Source organism: Trichechus manatus, unplaced genomic scaffold (assembly GCF_000243295.1).
Source record: "Trichechus manatus latirostris isolate Lorelei unplaced genomic scaffold, TriManLat1.0 scaffold00334, whole genome shotgun sequence".
Taxonomy (NCBI): domain Eukaryota; kingdom Metazoa; phylum Chordata; class Mammalia; order Sirenia; family Trichechidae; genus Trichechus; species Trichechus manatus.
This window is the reverse complement of record NW_004444270.1, coordinates 46,094-66,265: the sequence shown is the minus strand read 5'-3', so window position 1 is coordinate 66,265 and position 20,172 is coordinate 46,094. Positions and strand designations below refer to the sequence as shown.

At 38.2% G+C, this 20,172-nt stretch overlaps 2 protein-coding genes across 2 annotated transcripts; both read right to left on the bottom strand.

Annotated features, from left to right (window-relative positions):
• Positions 1-2,839: 2,839 nt before the first annotated feature.
• Positions 2,840-3,032, bottom strand: LOC111819251 (keratin-associated protein 19-7-like). The gene is given in 2 exon segments (XM_023725618.1): positions 2,840-2,911; positions 2,913-3,032. Coding segments are annotated over 2 exon segments (192 nt in total).
• Positions 3,033-11,752: 8,720 nt separating this feature from the next.
• Positions 11,753-11,923, bottom strand: LOC111819254 (keratin-associated protein 20-2-like). The gene has a single exon (XM_023725622.1). It carries the CDS (start codon positions 11,921-11,923, stop codon positions 11,753-11,755), a length of 171 nt encoding a protein of 56 aa, XP_023581390.1.
• Positions 11,924-20,172: the final 8,249 nt, after the last annotated feature.

Below are 20,172 nucleotides of genomic sequence, written 5' to 3'. Positions count from 1 at the left end.
GCCAAAAAAAAAAAAGACTTTATTCAGCCTTCCCAAATGCAATATACAAAGCAAGGCATTAAGGTTGCCACATTTCAAAATATTCAATGAAAGAAAATGGGAACCGATGATTTTATATCTAAAGATTCTGTCATTCAAATGTCATTTTTAAGAAGAGTTTTAAAATGCAAGAAGCTAGGAAATATTGGTATAGCCCTGCCTGATTAACCAACTGAGGATCCAATAGAAATAACTGGGAAACATTGACAAAAAGACTTACCTTAAGAATTTAATTAAGTTTTTAGCTAAAGCTAAGCCAAAGGTTGCATGCAAAAGCTGGACAATGAATAAGGAAGACTGAAGAAGAATTGACACCTTTGAATTATAGTGTTGGGGAAGAATATTGAATATACCATGGACTGCCAAAAGAACAAATAAATCTGTCTTGGAAGAAATACAGCCAGAATGCTCCTTAAAAGCTAGGATGGTAAGACTTCCTCTCATATACTTTGGACATGTTATCAGGAGGGACCAGTCCCTGGAGAAGAATATCATGCTTGGTAAAGTAGAGGGTCAGCGAGAAAGAGGAGGACCCTCAATGCAATGGATTGACATAGTGGCTGCAACAATGGGCTCAGGCATAACACCAATCCTGAGGATGGTGCAGGACAGGGCAGTGTTTCCTTCTGTTGTACGTAGGGTCGCTATGAGTCAGAACTGGTTTGACAGCACCTGACGACAAGCTAAAGGTGTGGATGAGAGTGAAAGAAAAATATATTAACATCATATGGTAGGAAAAGAAAAACTAATTCAACTGAAAAGGAGAGATGAAGGGGGGTAGAAAAAGTTCTTTGGTAAATGAGTAAGTAATAGGTGGTGGTCAATGTTTACTATTAAAAACTGATAAGTCAGATAGTAAAAGTTATAATTAAAAAAAGCAGGGTATTAATCAATGATATTTTTACAAAAAGTGTAATTCACCAATAGGTAACGACTAAAATAAATATCCGAACCTTTCTAAATAGCAAAAGAAATTTATAAAATATTGAGTAAAGAAAACACAATATATATAGAGAAAGACATGTAATGAATATAAGACTACACATAGTAATTATAACATAAAATATTTTTATGGAGTCAACACCAAACATAATAATAGCAAATCAATAAATGTGAATGAGCTTAACTAAATTTTTAATATAAAAATAGTTTTAATGAAGTTCACAAAGCAAGAACCAACTATGGTCAAGAGAAACGTTTAGAACTAAGTGATTAAGAAAGTCTAAAAGTAAAAGCATATGCAAATTAAAGCAATGAGATACCACTATGCACCTATTAGAATGGCTAATTGTTTTTTTAAAAAAATGACAATATCAATTGTTGACAAGGATTCAGAGCTATAGGAGCTTTCATTCATTGCTATATGGTTACAAAATGGAAGATGGTTTGCAGTTTCTTGAAAAGCTAATCATAGCCTTACCATATGATCCAGTCATCTCACTCCTAGATATTTAACCAACATATTTTAAAACTTGTGTCTACACAAAAACACGCATGAGAATATTTATACTAACTTTATTCATAAAAGCCGTAAACCAAGGCAACCCAGGCATCCTTCAACAGAATGGACTTCAGTATATCCATACACTGGGATATTATTTAGCAACAAAATTGAATTGAACTGTCAAGCCAAAAAAAGTTATGGATATAGCTTAAATGTGTATGATCAAGTAAAAGAAGCCAATCTGAAAGGTTACATACTGTACAATTCCAATTATATGACATTCTGGAAAAGACAAACCAATATATATAGAATCAAAAGTCAATGAGTGCTAAGAGTTTGGGGGAAGAGGTGGGACAGTTGAATTAGATGAAGCACACGGTATCTATAGGACGGTGAAACTATTCATAATGATGGAGACATGACACTATGCGTTTATAAAAATCTGCAGAACAGTATGGTACAAAGAGTGAGCCTTAATGTACGTAAATTAAGAAAATTATTAAGGAAGTTTGGAGAATCCCAGGATGGAATACAGACTGTGACAAAAGAATATAACTGTATGTAACAACCTCACTGAAAGTGATTGGGGTGGGGAAAGGATGTTGACCTAAATAACTTTGAAAATGAGGGAAGTCTGTAAGCGAAAAGTAAAGGAACTACATGTACCCTGAACTCTAGTTGATAAAGTAAATCCCATGAGGCTATGAATTAACAATTCTGATATTTCTATACATGTATACTGCAATTTAACAACTGAATAAATGGATGGAGGATGGTGGGAGCCAGGTTTCCCACTGTGGGGTGAGAGATTACAGATAACCATTGGGAGGAAGTAGAATGATCTATGTAGCAACGGATTAGAACTGGAAACATCAGTATGAACTCATACTTATCTTAATATAGAATCAGATAGTTACATATAGAAATATTTATATATTTTGGCATACATGGGTTAGTATACACATATATATATTGCCATGGTTGAAGATTTTATTAGCACAACACAGCAAACTTATCATGATAAAATAATTGAAGTTCAAAACACATTCACCATGCCAGAAAAAAGTTATTATTAGATATCAGGTATTGAAAGACAAAGTCTTCTAGAGTGGACTGATTGTCTATCTTGTATAGAAGCAGATCCCCGAAGATCATCATTAATCAAATGCCAACATCTCGTTCATCAAGTGTTCTTCACCTTATTCACATTATTGTCAGAAACCAGGTGGTCCAAATAGCAGTTTAATTATCAAGTCAGAATAAACAAAGCACACAGGTCATTGTATAAAATTTTCTAGAATAATTAGGGTCCTACAGAAGAGTAAGTCCCCAAATTATAAATTTTCAAGTGTTTATTCAGTAGAAGGCAGAAGACCAGTATCTTCCATAGCAAGATGGCTGGCGTCAGCCATGTTGGTAGCCTCCATCAGTCACAGCCATGGGCCAGTCTGCAGAAGCTCCCACAGCCACAGCCATAGCCACAGCCCAGGCCACTAAAGCCTCCACAGCCGTAGCCCAGGCCTCTGTAGTAGCTGGCATAGTAGCTCATGGTGTCAGAAGATACTGACGGATGTGGAAAGCCACTCCCCTAAATGTCATCCAATAGAACGTATTATTAGAAAAATGTTAGCCGGGTTGTTTCATAATACCTAGACCTTGTCTCCCGCTTATTTACATAATACTTATTTAAAAGTTATACAACATGTTTGATTATCTGCCTCATTCAGATTCCTAGAAAAATCTGTTTCCTGTAATAAAATGCTATTGCGTTTATAATCCAATACTCGTTTCCATTCTGAATTTCAAACTTCACAAATAAATCTCTGTAACCTCAAATATTCTTCACATTGCATCATCTCCAAGTGCGTTTATTCTCCAATGGTACCCTTTCCTTCGACATCTCATGGTTGCTCTTCTTAAGACAAGGGCGTTATCTTTCTTCTCCAGATAATTCATATAATCGGAACCGTAAACTTTCCCTGAGATACTGGTTCCGTAAAAAGTGGCAACTGAATATGATGAATGCCTTAATACGGCGTGCTTTTTGAAGTCAGTTAAGAACCACATTTAATAGTAAAATGATTAAAGGAAGTCAAAGGAATTTCTCAAGTGTCATGGGTCACAGGGAGTCAACCTGAGTTGTAGATACCATTGCAGATTGCACACAGAGTCCCTGCTAATTACTACAAACAGATCCTTGCTCACAAATAAACTTTTATTCCAGATTCTAAATTCTCTCCAGTCCCAAGATCATGGAATTTCAGAATTAGAAGAGACTTGAGACATAACTTATTGCAATGTCCTTCTAACTGTGATTCAGAGAGACAACTAGTATTATCGAACAACAATTCTTAGTGGCAGATCAGGATTACAACCTAAATACTTCAATTCTCAACCCTAGATCAGCAGGCAAATCTGAAACTGAGGACATGATGGCAGGCTAGGGAATTCGTTCTCCACAGTGTTCAGCTGTCTTATTTTTTGTTTGTTCCGTTGTTTATTCCCACCACCATCAGAAACAAAAGCAAATGATTTGCAACCAGTTAACATTTGTGAATGGTCAGCTCCAGGTGCCTTTGAGTTAATTACGACTCATGGCAAGCCCATGTGTGTCACAGTAGAACTCTGCTCCATATGGTCAGCTGGTTGGGCTTAAAAAAAAAAAAATCAAAATAACTGAATATCACAAGGAAAATAGATGATCTTTGAATTCCACTTATACTTATTACACTTGTTTCCCTTTATTAGTTTATCAAGAGTACAATGTGATTAGGTGCTATCTCAGGCTGGGTTCTCTAGAGAAGCAAAACCAGTAAAGTGTATAAATATATATAGAGAGAGATTTATATGAAGGAAATGGCTCGAACAATTGTAGAGACTGGAACATCCCAAGTCTGTGGATCAGGATAGAGGCTTCTTCTCCTGATTCACGTAGTCGCAGGGGCTGGTAAATCCAAGAACGGTAGGTCGGAAAGCAGGCCTCTTGCTCAAAGGCTATGAAGATCAGTGAATCCCAAGATCAGCAGGTAAGCGCCAGCTCAAGATCCAAGAACTGGAGGTCAGACCAACAGGAGGCAGCTGCAGAATCCAGTGCAGGCAAAAGCCAGAACGTCCACTTATATTCAGATGCAGGCCACACGCCCAAGGAAACTCCCTTTCAAATGATTGGCTACTCGTAGCAGATTCCATCATGGGGGTGATAACATATAAACACTGAGAAACATGGCCCAGCTAAGTTGACACACAATCTTAACCATCACAGGTGCTTATCTATTCCCATATCAATGGAGATTTGCAATCTATAAATTAAAAGGAAATATTAATGCTAAAAAACTTCTCTATTTGAATCTTCTTTAAGTAGAAGAATTTAGGTTCAATAAATTTTAAAGTACATTAAAAAATAAATAAAGACTATTGTCTTTAACACCGTCATGACCCAAATAAAGTCAGATATTTTGCCTGGTAAACCAAACACCAAACCTGTTGCCATCAAGTCGATTCTGACTGACAGCAACCCTAAAGGACAGAGTAGAACTGCCCCATAGGACAGAGTAGAACTGCCCCATAGGGTTTCCAAAGAGTGGCTGGTGGATTCGAATTACTGACCTTTTGGTTAACAGCTAAGCTCTTAACCACTACACCACCAGGGCTCCACTTATATATTGTTGTTGTTGTTAGGTGCCATTGAGTCGGTTCTGACTCACAGTGGCCCTACATGCGACAGAACAAAACCCTGCCTGGTCCACTTATATATTAGTCTCCCTAAAAGAGAAGCCAGACCCTAGCCCTAGCAGTTGACTGTATGTGAAACATCCAGTCTTCTGTACCTCTTCTCGTCCTCAGTTCTTACCACCTCCCACCCAGCGCAGGAAGGACCACACTCTCTTCCACCTTCCACAAGATATGTGCTGGTTTACATAGAAAAGACAGCCTTTCCAGATCTTTTATCTTTCTGAGATTCCACTGCATTCACATCTCAAGATTTTGCCAAACATAAGTATTAGGGGCTCCTTTTATTTCTTATAATAATTCCTTCTCTTTAATCAGTATATATTTTACAAAAATATTGACATAAAAGCCAGCCTTATTCTGTGGGTTTGAAGTAACCGTGAGGAAATGAAACAATCAAACAAAAACTTCAAGAGGTTAGGAGAAAGATCCAATACCTAGAAATGTCTTTCAAGTCAATAGGCTTTGAACATCACCCATTTGATGAGATAACACATAAGCTTTACTTTCCTCATTATCGTACCCTCCCAAACTGAAAAAGCTGTGCAAGAATTTATAAACAATTTAAAAATTACCTTGATAATCCATAAAAAAGTTTTTTTTTTTTTTTTTTTTTTGATGAGTCTCCGTGGAGAGTACACATTTAAGTAATGCGTTGACTGTCAAAACAAACAAAACGACCAAAAACTTGGTAGGGTACTTGTAGATTGGTCAATATAATCTGTATTTTTATTTTTAAAGTATATAATGCAAATAATAGATTATATTTGCTGAGCAATTATTATGGGCCAGGGTATTGTCTGAGGCCATTTACAAGTATCAAACTCAGTTAAACTCACAAGGATCCTTTGCATCCTACTACTAGCCTATTTAATTACCTGCCCAAGGTCCGACAGCTACTGGGTGGCTGAACTGAGATTCAAAACCAAGCTTCTTACTCCAGAGTCTGCGATTTTTTTTTTTACATATTTTGTATAACTTGAATTCTTTTAAGTTTATTGAGACTTGTTTTATTGCTCAGGATAGTAATTATCTTGTGCACTTAAAAGCAATGTGTATTCTGTTGTTAGTTGGAGTATTCTGTAAATTCACACAATTAGGTGAATTTGACCCAGAGTCTGTGATTTTAAGCACTGCATAATATTGTTTCTACTATTAGGTTGGCCTTCAGAAGGAACATGAACTCCAGAAAAGAGTATTTAACCTTAAAAAAAAAAATTTAAACTATTTCAGAAAGAAATATTAGAATTATTTTTAAAAGAAATTAAAAAAGAATGTTTCAAGTAAGTTTTCTAAAGTTCCCTTTGTTACCTTAATAAAACAAAGCATGCTGTTCATAATTTAATTAACCTTTCTCGGTTTTTTAATTATTCCATCATATCGATTAATATAATGTTGCCATTTAGAACTAGCTAGGGAGCTATTATCTTGCTGAAGGCAGCCTGTACATCCTTTTACTGGCTAATCTACTCATTTATTGCTTATTTCAACAAATATTTACTGAATGATTACTATACTTCCGGCATCAGGCATGCTGAGTTTAAAATACAAACTATAAGCCATGAACTCCATGGAGCTTACTTCTAGTGTAGGAGACAGATAATAAAGGGTTAATACAGAAGCAATATATAACTATGAATTGTATGGAAAAATGAATTGGAAATAAGAACAAAAATGGATTGTTGGTCTGGGCAGTTGGCTTGTTGTTGCTGTTGGGTACCTTAGAGTCCATTTTGGCTCATAGCTACTTCATGGGACAGAGTGAACTACTCCTTAGGATTTTCTAGGCTGTAATCTTTATGAGAGGAGCCCTGGTGGTGCAGTGGTTAAAGCGCTCGGCTGCCAACCAAAGGTCAGCAGTTTGAACCCAACAGCCGCTCTGTGGGAGAAAGATATGGCAGTAGTCTTCCTTAAAGATTACAGCCTAGGAAACTCTCTAGGACAGTTCTATTATGTCCTGCAGCGTCACTATGGGTCAGAATCGACTCAACGGCAACGGGTACTCAATTCACTACACAAAGGGATAACTGCTAAGGAAAAAAATATATATAAAGCAAAGGTTGTTGTTAGGTGCCGTTGAGTCAGTTTCAACTCATGCAGACCCTATGTACACCAGAAGGAAACACTGCCTGGCCCTGCACCGTCCTCACGATCATTGCTATGCTTGAACCCGTGGTTGTACCCACTGTGTCAATCCATCTCATTGAGGGTCTTCCTTCCTCATATGTGACATAACTGACTTTAACAAAGCGATATTACCTAGTTAGGGCTGATCTAATTGTATGAGCCCTTTAAAAGTAGAGTTTTCTTAATCTGGTAGCAGAAGAGAAAATCACAGACCCAGAGTATGAGAAGAATTCGACACACCGTTGCTGGTTCAGAGAAAGAAGGGGCCATGTGGCAAAGAATGCAGGCAACCTCTAGTAGCTGGAGCAGCCCCTGGCTGACAGCCAGCATAGAAATGGGGAGGTCAGTCCCACAACTGTAAAGAACTAGATTCTGCCAATAACAAGAATGAGCTTGGAAGCAGATTATTCCCCAGAGCCTCCAGACAGGAACAGCCTGGCTGACACCTTGATTCAGCCTTAGGATACACTAAGGAGAGAACCCAGCCACATCATATGAGACTTCTAATCCATAGATGTATGAGCTAAGAAAGGGGTGTTGTTATAAGCTATTTGAGTCTGTGTTAACTTGTTATGCAGTAACAGAAACCTAATTCCTAACCTTTTTATCCTGAATGCTATAAGCATTCAGATTCTGAAAAAGAAATCTTTGGTAATATTCTTAAACTTTATCATATAAGTTTTTGTCAAAACATATTACAGTTCAAAAGGAGTTCAAGGAGAATTGAGAAAATAATCTCTATCTTAAATATGCAATATGGGATTATTATAAATCTCGGAAGCAAATGCATGAGAGGTTGAGCTTCTAAGGCTCCGCTTCATAACCCTGTAGTGTGGCTTGGAGATCGATGCTTCTTTAATGCCACACCCCACTTGCCACCTTCAAAACGGAATGCTGGCCTTTAATTCTCTAAAGAAAGTTCTCTGCATTGTACATATCACTAAACTAAAGTCAAGCAATTTAGTTTCTATTGGTGGCCGTGTCACTTCATGTGAAATTCTGGAAATAGCCCCCTGCTAACAGCCAGCGTAGAGATGGGGAACTCAGTCCTAAAACCACAAGGGGCAGGATTATGTTGAAACCTCTCTTTTTTTTGGTTTGTTTTTTGGAGTTTTTTTCTTTTTTATTGTACTTTAGATGAAGGTTTACAGAACAAACTAGTTTCTCATTAAACAGTTAGTACACATTGTTTTATGACATTGGTTAACAGCCCCACGACTTGTCAACACTCTCCCTTCTCAACTTTGGGTTCTCTATCACCAGCTTTCCTGTCCCCTCGGGCCTTCTAGTCCTTGCTCCTAGGCTGCTGTGCCCCTTTAGTCTCCTTTTATTTTATAGGCCTGTGTAATCTTTCAATAAAGGGTGAACCTCAGGAGTGACTTCATTACTGAGTTAAATGAAACCTCATTTTAAATAATTATTTTTGCTACCATTATGTTGAAGCTAATTTTAAAAACCAGGATAAAATGATGTATATTTCTAAAAGCTATTATAAATATTTAAGGAAAAAATTATACAGGCAAGTGCTTTGTGAATGTTAAAAGAGAATACAATATTCTTTACTAAATAAAACGAGAAGCAATGTTTTACTTAGGGAGAGTTCAACGAAAGGCTTCAGCAGTATATTTCTGGTTAAAAGCTCTGGCCACCAAAATAATAATAATATAATTTTAATCTTCTTTAGGCTTATAATGGTTATAAAACAAGGTACTGATTCTTCAAAGTTCTCTCTCTTTAAATTCATATAGCCCACTTCCAGCAATTGCGAGATAACTGCTCCTATTATTTTTGATGATGGTTATAACCGATGAAATTAGAAAAACTCCTTGGGCAGTCTAACAACACCTTCCAACAGTGAGTTTCTAAATAGGTCTCTGCTGAAAATATTGACTGAGTGTGCATCTACTAGAGACCCTTGCTGAGGTCACTGGCTCTGGGGAAATGGTCTGCCTAAAGCATCCTAGTACCAACACTACACCCAAACTCATTCTAAACCCCGCTTCCAGCACATTTCTTAAACACTCAGCTCAGGCAGCATATTTCGGGGGAACTTTCCATGACTACACAAGCTTGGTTAGACGTCCCTTCTATGAGGTCCTGTGACGTCCCATCCATACAACATTTTTTAAAAGTTAACACTGAGAATTCTAATTATATATTATTTTTCTGAGTTCCCACATGTAAGGCTCTCAAGATCCCGGGAAACTTTGTCTTTCTCTGGTACTTAGCACAGATAGGGTATAATGTGACAAGGCCTACTATTAATGAATGGTTGAATGAATGGATGATTAAATCCATCATGGAAGTCATCAACGTCCCTGGCATTACCCACCACAGCAAAACTGAGTGCCCTGAGGCTCCGGGTGACACAATTTGTATGGCTGTTTTTTCTTAATTGTTGCCCACGCCAGTTCACTGAATAATGCAGAATTCTTTTGAAATGTGGAGGAATACGTAATTACTTTGTAAAGATTATAGAAACATTGGTATTGGTGCCTTGAACTCATGTGACATGCAGTGCCTCTGGTCTACTATTTGTTATTGAGGTCTGTCCCTACTATTTTATTAGTCAACAAATGAGGTCACTCATTGCTAATTTTTTCAGTAATACAAGCATAGAGACATTATTTTACTTGTCATGATCATCCTGTGTCCTTGAAAGAAATTAAATATGTCATCTTTCAGTTGTTTTTTTTAATTTCCCTTTTCCAAATTCCTTGTGCTTCTGTCTTTGGTATATTCGGGTTTTAGAAGTCAATGCTAAGGATGCCACTATCATACATTCATATATAAATGGATCAAATTTTCACCTATCTTGTAGCCATAGTTTGAATGCAGTTTTCTTGTCAAAATCTGCCATTCATTCCAAGGGTATTCTAAGAGGACTTTCTTTCTGACCACTGATAAAAAGTTCCTCAGAGAAAAAAATAGATTTACACACAATCTCCCTTTCTGCAGGATTGTATAATCTGTGAAGCACATCTTGTTGAAAACAAATTGTTGACTAAAATATGCAGGTACCAAAGAAAGGCACAGACAATAGGTAAATACAGCCACCAAGGACAGTGCAGGCCCTTCTGGAGGCCTAGAGGCAGAGATGATGCTCAAACATATGCATATCATAGATTGGGACTTTTGGTCCTTTAAACAGAATCACAAATTGAGTTAAATAAACATACCTGGGCTGATTATCAAGTTGATGGAGCCACCACCCATCTGTTAGCAGAGTCTTGGTTGTTGCTATGATGTTGAATAGATTTCAGAGGAGCTTCCGGACTAAGAGTAAGAAAAACGTCTGGCCAGTGGAAACCTTCTTGGTCACAATGGTTCGATCCGTAACCAGTTATGAGGATGGCACAGACTAGGTAGTGCTTCCTTCCATTGTGCTTGGGGTTGCCATGAGACGGGGGCTGACTGGATGGCAGCTGACAACAGCAAACATCAAGTTAATAAAACCAGTCAAGGTCAGAAAAATGCTTCCCAGGACATATTGAGGAAAAAGCACCCATGGTGTGACAACAGTCTCTTTGGGCACTTTCCAAAATGTACTCAGAGGAGCTAGTTGTCAGGACACGTGAGTTATTTATCCAACTGGTAATGGGGAGCTCTGGGTGCCTGGAAACCAGAATGGCGAGTTAATGAATCAGTCTCTACATGTTCTAAAGGCTGTTTGAGGCTCTTTCCATTGTCATTTAAGTGAGGCCCAAAAAGCAGTCTCCCTAGAAGAAATCTATTAAGAACACAGCTTCCAATGACACAGCAGAGCTGTGTCCTGCTGGAAACAGCAAAAGCCAGCAAATGGTGCGATGATATTGCATAACGAGCCCACTGTGAGGATGTGAGACTGGTTCAGAGCAGCTGGGGCTGCATCAACACACTTTTAATATAGTGTATAAAGAACTGCTGGACATTCTCTACCCCACAGTTACACAGGAATGTAGATGGAGCACCATCGTCAGGAGATTTTTCACAAAGCATACAGACATAGACAGAAGACAGACACCCACCCACACTCACACACCCACACACACAACGTAGATATGGAAAAACTTGTCAACAGGGATAGAAAAAACAACCATGACACATTTAAAATGCCAGAGTAAAGAAGTTTAATGTAAAGTGAATTTTCACATTTCACACATGAGCAATATGAAGAATAGGAATTGTGCCTAAATATTTATCCAAAAACAAATTATTGCCCAAACTGTAAAATCTCCTCAAAATTTAAATTGCAACTCCAGATGATTTGTATAAAGTCAGCCCTGGTGTACTGAAATCAGAAGATCTGTCATAGTAACGTAGGATTGGCTGGCCATTATTTAGTCTGAGAGGCACTGATGGAAAGAAGTGTCCAGAAGGTAGAATCAAGGAGAGGAACATTAGCAGAAAGTCCTCAGTTGCTTGCGAGTTTTCTCAGTAGAAGCCAGAGGACCAATATCTTTCATAGCAACAGGGGCGGTAGCAGCTGTATCTGTAGCCACCATAACCAGAGCCATAGCCACAGCCCAGGCCTCGGAAGGAGCCATAGCCACAGCCATAGCCACAGCCCAGGCCGCCAGAGTAGTTTCCGTAGTAATAGCTCATGGTGTTAGGAGTTGAGGATTTAGTTGAGAGCAAAGTGATTGCTTGAAGAGTATGAACTTCTCTGCTCTCTTGGAGCCTTTTATACACCCTCCATAGTGGGCGTGACCAACCACAAGCAATCACGCTTAGCGTCTCATCAACTATTGTGAAGGAAAAAAATCTCATTAACATCCAGTTTATTGATGGGAGGAGCCCTCATACCCATTAATATTGGAATTCCCGCACTGCTACCTCTAAATTCTTTAAGCCATATCATATGCCTTTAAAAAAATTGCTCTCATACTTCAACTCTATAACCAAGCTTCATGAGTTTGCATAGCGTGGAAGCTACACATTTAAATAATTTCAAGCTTGCATTGAAATAATACCTCCCCTGCCCTCTGCAAACAGAAAGTGCATACCCTCAGAGACCCCAGGTTGCAATAAGCAACGTTTAGAGGTACGTCTTGTTATGGCAAGGAGGCCTGGTGGTGCAAACGGTTAAACATTCCGCTGCTAACCGAAAAGTTGGCGATTCAAACGCTCCCAGTGGCTCCATAGGAGAAAGATCTGGTGATCTGCTCCTGTAAAGATTACAGCCAAGAAAATCCTATGGAACCGTTCTACTCTGTCACATGGGGTTGCTAGGAGTTGAAAATGACTAAACGGCGCTCAACAACAACTTGTTATCACCCACATTTTCTCTATTCTTGTTTCTTCCCTAAGATCCTCATGAATACTACTGTTTTGTTTTTTACTGCTTTTTGTGTTTTTATATAAATGTCAAAACTGATTATGGTATTTAATTGCAAGCAATGTTTTTAAGCGTATTCACAGTGTTCTCACTCTTATTGCTTCTTATGTTTTTATTATGGTTATATGGCACTCAGTTTTACGTGCATTAAGATTTCTTTTTTTTTTTGTTTTTTGAATTCCACATTTTTTTTAATTGTACTGTAGATGAAGGTTTACAGAACAAATAGTTTCTCATTAAACAGTCAGTAGCCATACTGTTTTATGACATTGGTTAACAACCCCACGACATGTCAACATTGTCCTTTCTTGACACTGGAGGACCTTTTCTTTTCTGGTGAAAATATACATAGCCAAAATTACACCATTTCAAAAGTTTCTGCATGTACAATTCAGTGATATTGATTACACTCTTCCAGTTGTGCTGCTATTCTCATTATCCTTTTCCAAATTATTCCATCACCATTATCTTCAACTCACTGCCCCTAGGCTTCCCAGGAAAGCTTTAGAGTTGCTGTTGCCAATTTGATCTCACATAGACAATTCTTTTTTTGTGTGTGTGCCTTAGATGAAAATTACAGAACAAATAGTTCCTCGTTAAACAGTGTTCACATATTGCCCTATGACAATGGTTAACAACCCCACGACATGTCAACACTGTCCCTTCTCAACCTTGGGTTCCCTATCACCAGCTTTCTTGTCCCCTCCTTCCTACTAGTCCTTGTCCCTGGACTGCTGTGCCTCATTAGTCCCGTTTTGTTTTATGAGGCTGTCCAATCCCCTGCTGAACGGTGAACCTCAGAAGTGACTTCACCATTGAGCAAAAAGGGTGTCCGGGGGCCATACTCTCGGGGTTTCTCCAGTCTCCTTTAGGCCATTTAATCTGCTGGTCTTTTTTTGTGAGTTAGAATTTTGTTCTACATCCTTCTCCAGCTCTGTCCAGAACCCTCTGTTGTGATTCCGGTCAGAGCAGTCAGTGGTGACAGCCAGGCACCATCTAGCTGTACTGGACTCAGTCTGGTGGAGGCCATGGTAGCTGTGGCCCATTAGTCCTTTGGACTAATCTTTTCCTTGTATCCTGGTCTCTTCATTCTTCCTTGCTCCCAAAGGGGTGAGACCAGTGGAGTATTTTAGATGGCTGCTCACAGGCTTTTAAGACCCCAGACGCAGTCACCAAGGTAGAATGTAGAACATTGGCCTTTATAAACTGTGTTATGCCAGTTGAGCCAAATGTTCCCCAAGACCATGGTCCTCACAGCCTCCACCCAGCAATTCAGTCCCTCAGGGAGGTTGGATGTGTCTGTGGAGCTTCCATGACCTTTCTTTGTACAAGCTGTGCTGGTTTCCCCAGTATTGTGTACTGTCTCACCCTTCACCAAAGTTAGCACTTCTCTATATAGCATTAACATTTCTTAAGTGTGAAATACCTAAAAATGTTTTTCAGTAAAAATAAGTATATGATTTGTGGGTGTGTGTGTGTATGTCTATGACACAATCTGTACATCTTATATTATTATAATACATGCATATCTTCAGATATATGTTTAGTATGCTTTTGTTGTTAGCTGTTATCAAGTCAGCCTCTAACTCATGGGGACCCAAGCACAATGGAATTGGACTATTTTGATCCATAGGGTTTTCACTGGCTGATTTCTAGAAGTACATCACCAGGCCTTTCTTCCTAGTCTGTCTGAGTCTGTAAGTTCCACTGAAACCTGTTCAGCATCACAGCAACCCTAAAGCCTCCACTGACAAATGGGTGGTTGCTGCACTTGAGGTGCAATGGCCAGGAATCGAACCCAGGTCTCCCATATGGAAGACAAGAATTGTGAGAAGAGATTGTAAATATGTAAAAAGTAAGCAATGTTACATTCTCTTAGAGAGCAGCCCGACAGTATCGCCCAAGAGGAGCTTTATCCAGTTGCACACAGTTTCTCCACTGCCATGCACATCCATTCACAGTGTCGTCTTTGTCAATAAAACATCCGTTTCCTTCTCCACCTAGTCACTGCTGCTGGGGCAAAGATGCAGCAGGAAAGCGCTGTTTACCCAGAAAATGATCAGAATCTTGAGGAAATGATATTCTTAGAGACAAAACACATTGGTTTTCTATGGATGGAGATTTTTTAAAAAATCTGATATTAAATCTCTCCATCATTTTTACAACACAACACAACGGTGCTAATAATTGAACAAATAAAATATAACTTTTATTACTGTTGAATAACTCTATGAACATTTTACTGTTGGAAACTGAAACCTTTTTTTTTTATTTCTATGTTGTCTAAGATGACTCCTCACTTTATGAGAACTGTTAAACTTTTATCTTGTTTCTCTTCCATGTCTAATCAATGCAAAGCCCATGTATACGTTGTCAAAGAACACTGTGATACAAGGCAAGGATTTCCTCAGTCGCCACTATAATCAATCACTTTTCTGTAGAGGGTGTCAATGCACCTAGGAAAACAGAAAATACTTTGTTGTTTTGTGCTGTTAAATTGTTTCCGACTCATAGTAACCTTATAGGGCAGAGTAGAACTGCCGCATATGGCTTCCTATGGTGCCATCTTTATGGAAGCAGACTGCTACACCTTTCTCCCATGGATTGGCTGGTGGGTTCAAACCGCAGGCCTTTTGGTTAGCAGCCAAGCACTTTAACCACTGTGCCACCAGGACTCCAAGTGATAATATAAAAAATCCAAAACCCATTGCCATTGAATCGATTCCAACTCATAGCAACCCTGCAGGACAGAGTAGAACTGCCCCATAGGATTTCCGAGGCTGTAAATCTTTATGGAAGCTGACTACCACATCTTTCTCTCCAGAAGCTGGTGGGTTGGAACTGCTGATCTTTTGGTTAGCAGCTGAGCACTTAACCATTGTGCCACCAGGGCTCCTTGAGTGATAGTACAGTGGAATGTAAATACATCTACTCCTCACTTATCTACTATCTTGATGCCAAGGCCTGTCTCCGGGGTTGGTGGTACAGGAAGGTGGAGAGGGAAGGCATGGGGGTACATGCAGAGGCCTGGAGCTCGGCCAGGTGATGGTGGGCCCCTCCTGCTCCAGAGGTGGTGGGCAACCCCCAGCCACCACCACTCCAACCCCTACAGGCTCTACGGTGGTGGGAAAGGGGGGGGTCCATGGAGCCACGAGCATCACAAGATGTGCCGGGGCAACTGGGGGTGGGACACCAGTCCGAAAATGGGGCACTGCCCCGACTCTCACATAATACCGATTTTCGCTTAACAACCTGGTTTCTGGAACCTAACCATGTCAATCAGTGAGGAGAGGGTGTATCATTATATAGATGATGATATGGTCACATACTTAGAAAACACACATACACTGTGTTATGATTTTAGCAAGTTTTCTTAGCCTAAAGTCACTAAGAAAATCAAATCAACTGCCAGTGAGATAAAGAAAAGAGTACAATCAGATAGTTTTAAAACAAACATTCAAAAATGTAAAAAGTACACGTAGACTTAAAAAGGCCGTTTAGAAAATATAATTAAATAATATCTTATTCCAATTTTAATAGCAACTTCAAACACAGAGCAATGGATTTAACAAGAAATGTGCCAAATCTAGGTGAAGGACTTTATGAATGGATGTAGAAGACTTGAATGAAGAAGGGTTGATGGCATCCATATTATTGTATGACAAGATAAACCACAGAAAGATTTACAATCCTTACCATTTTAATTTATAAATGTAATAGGAGTCTAATTAATATCACACTGTGCTTTTTGGGGAAAATTATAAAATTATTTTAACATTTATATGAAAAAAAGAACCTAATTTTTCCCATGAGATATGAAAATATAGTAAAATAAAACAGCATGTACCTTTGTCAGAATTAAAAAAGTTCATTTGGAATACAGCAGAAGGTCCAATTTATCACTGTGTTGGTTTATTTTCTAGCATTGTATTCAGGTATTCAACAAATAGGCATAAGGGAGCTGAGTTTGTCATTATCTTTGTGTGGTACCTTTTTTTATGTTTAAATATCAGAAAAATGTTAACTTTATAAAATATATGTCCGTATTGGTCTACATGCGTTCTGAAAGTCTGGAAAAATTACCTTAGGAAGATTTACTAGAAATAACTTCATTTACTTCTGTAATTTCTACTCTAATTACATTGCCCAATCCTTTTTTTTTTTTTTTAAGTAATATTTATTGTGCTTTTGGTAAAGGTTTACACAGCAGTTTAGGTTCCCATTCCACAATTTCTAAACAAGTTGTTCATTGACATTGGTTACCCATTCCTTCTTGAAATATTTAAGGCAATTTAGTATATTTGAGTAAAATATTGCTTTTATTTAGATATTTTAAACTTTTTAGCATACAACCTGGAACTATGCTGTCCTATAATTTTGGGGAAAATGTTTTATGCCCACTGTGATATCTTCTTGCTCATGTTTAATTTTTGTGATGCGTATGTACACCCACACACAAACATACACACGTCTGTTTTATTGATTACTCCAACCAATTGATCTATTTACCAGTGCTACTCTTTTTAAATATTCTAACTTGTTAGTATTTGTTTTAATTTCCCTTATTTTCTCTATGTTCTTTACAGGTGCCTTTTCCTCTCTTTGTGAGCTGTATAAATATCTCATTAAGTGTCACTCCTTTAGTTGCTATTGTTAAATGATGTAGAGACTACAGATATGTTCCTCTTTACAGCTTGGACTTCTTCCTTCAATACCTTTGGTTCTTGATTATATGTTACCTCCTAGAATGGTTAAATGTTGACCAATTCTCCTTGGTACCATGACTGTGTGTATTCCTTCCATCTTCTTTTGATGCTTCCTGGGTCATTCAGTATTTTCCTTGTAGAATCCTTCAATATTGCAACTCGAGGCTTGAATTTTTTCTTCAGTTCTTTCAGCTTGAGAAATGCTTAGTGTGGTTTTTCCTTTTGGTTTTCTAACCCCAAGTCTTGCACATTCATTATAATACTTTACTTTGTAGTCTCAAACTCCCCTTTGAAATCTTTTGTTCAGCTCTTTTACTTCATCATTCTTCCAATTGCTTTATCTACTCTATTTTTAAGAGCAAATTTTGGAGTCTCTTCTGACATCCATTGTGGTCTTTTCTTTCCCGTGTTTTTAATGACCTTTTGCTTTCTTCATGTATGATGTCCTTGATGTCTTCCCACAATTCGTCTGCTCTTCGGCCATGAGTGCTCAGAGTGTCAAATCTATTCTTAAGATGGTCTCTAAATTCAGGTAGGATATACTCTAGGTCGTGTTTTGTCTCTTGTGGACTTGTTTTTAATTTTCTTCAGCTTAAACTTAAATTTGCATATAAGCAATTAATGGTCTGTTCTACAGTTGACCCCTGGCCTTCTTCTGACTGATGATGTTGAGCCTCTCCATCATCTTTTTCCACAGATGTAGTCGATTTGATTCCCGTGTATTCTATCTGGCGAGGTCCATAGTCACCATTTATGTTGTTGACAAAAGGTATTTGCAATGAGTAAATCTTAGGTCTTGCAAAATTGTATCATGCTATCTCTAGTGTCATTTCTATTAACAAGGCCATATTTTCCAACTGATCTTTCTTCTCCATTTGTAACTTTCACACTCCAGTAATTATCAATGCATCCTGATTGCATGTTTGATCAATTTCAGACTCCAGAAGTTGGTGAAAATCTTCGATTTCTTCATCTTTGGCATTAGTGGCTGGTGCATAAATTTGAATAATAGCTGTATTAAGTGGTCTTCCTTGTAGTCATATGGATATTATCTTATCACTGACAGCATTGTATTTCAGGATAGATCTACAAATGTTCTTTTTGATGATGAATGGGACTTCATTCCTCTTCAAGTTGTCATTCCATCATAGTAGACCTTATGATTGTCCAATTCAAAATGGCCGATACCAGTCCTTTTCAGCTCACCAGTGCCTGGGATATCGATCTTTATGTATTCCATTTCAGTTTTGAGGAGTTCCAATTTTCATACTTGGTACATTCCATACGCTGATTATTAATGGATGTTTGCAGCTGTTTCCTCTTATTTTGAGTCATGCCACATCAGCAAATGAAGGTCCTGAAAGCTTATCTCCATCCACATTAAGATCGACTCTACTTTGAGGAGGCAGCTCTTCCCTGGTCGTATTTTGAGTGCTTTTCAACCTGAGGGGCTCATCATCCAGCTCTATATCAGACAATGTCCCAATGCTCTTGATGAATTTTTCACTGATCAGTTTTTTTAGAAGTAGATTACCAGGCCCTTCTTCCTACTCTGTGTAGTCCAGAAACTCTACTGAAACCTGTCCACCGGTGACCCTGCTGGTTTTTGAAATACCGATGGCTTAACTTCCAGTATCACAGCAACATGCAAGCCACCACAGTAGGACAAACTGACAGACGAGTAGTGGTAGTAAACACTAAGATAATTTCATAGGGTAGACATCTCAACGCCTAGTGTGAGGCACTCCTAGCGTACTGAAGTATTAAGAAGTCGGACATGGGTTTGTTTGCTTTTAATGACAAAAAGCATTAATATTGCTAATGCCAATTTTTCTCTACTCATAGCCAAAGGGATAAACAAAATAACCTCCATCCTACATCTGTAACAGTCAACTGTTTGAGCTATGTAATTAATTCAAGAAAAGCTTGTATGGATCAACTATTTGAAAAACAAAGCCAATCATTATTGGAAAGGAAATATTTCTCATAATTTGATGAGCTTCAGATAGGGGTCTTAGGGTAGTAAAAACTCTAGTGAGTAAAGAAAGACTTAACTTGTCCCCTAGGCATACACTGCAAACAGTTCATCGAGAAAAATCAAAATAATCACTGATAAAGGGGTTATCAGGTTTTAGTGAGGTGTTCAAGATGTTGGAATTACATTGATGGACTCCAGTACTCTTCAGGGCAAATGTGATCTTAATATGGAACTTCAAGTAGCCTGGACAAGTCTGGATGATCAAATACATTGTGCGATGATGTTAGCAGGTTATCTAAGCCTGAAATCATTAAACATTAAGTTTATGTACCTCCCTATTTTCTAATCATATCCCAAAACACAACCTTCTGATTATTATCAGGCTTACCATTCCTTACAGGAGGAATAAGCTGATTTTATTGGGTTTAAGTCCTGTGGCCACCATGATAGCAATTTCTCAGGGTAAATTGACTAATTGGCCTCTGGTTACGATTTCATTTTCCCTACAAAATAGAGATGGTGTCTCTCTCACTGTAATTTGTTCTGTAAGTTCAAAAAATGATCTATTTATAATTTGGAATTCCATGTAGGTTAACTATAAGGAGAATTCACAAATCTAGCAAATGCAAGTATTTATAGTTTCTGAAAGAATAATTTCTTATTATATATTAATGAGTCTGCATTATGTTTCATGGATGATCCATTTGAATTTAGTTAATGTGACTCAGTCCCTGAGAGATGGATTTGTGATCAAGGTACTGGTTGAAGCAGCTAACTGAACCTACATGTTGAAGGGCTAGACTTTTGATGGGGATACATTAATCAAAGTAAT

Bases quoted from the DNA above. Each gene is read 5' to 3' on its own strand.
- LOC111819254 (XM_023725622.1), bottom strand. From the start codon at position 11,923: ATGAGCTATTACTACGGAAACTACTCTGGCGGCCTGGGCTGTGGCTAT.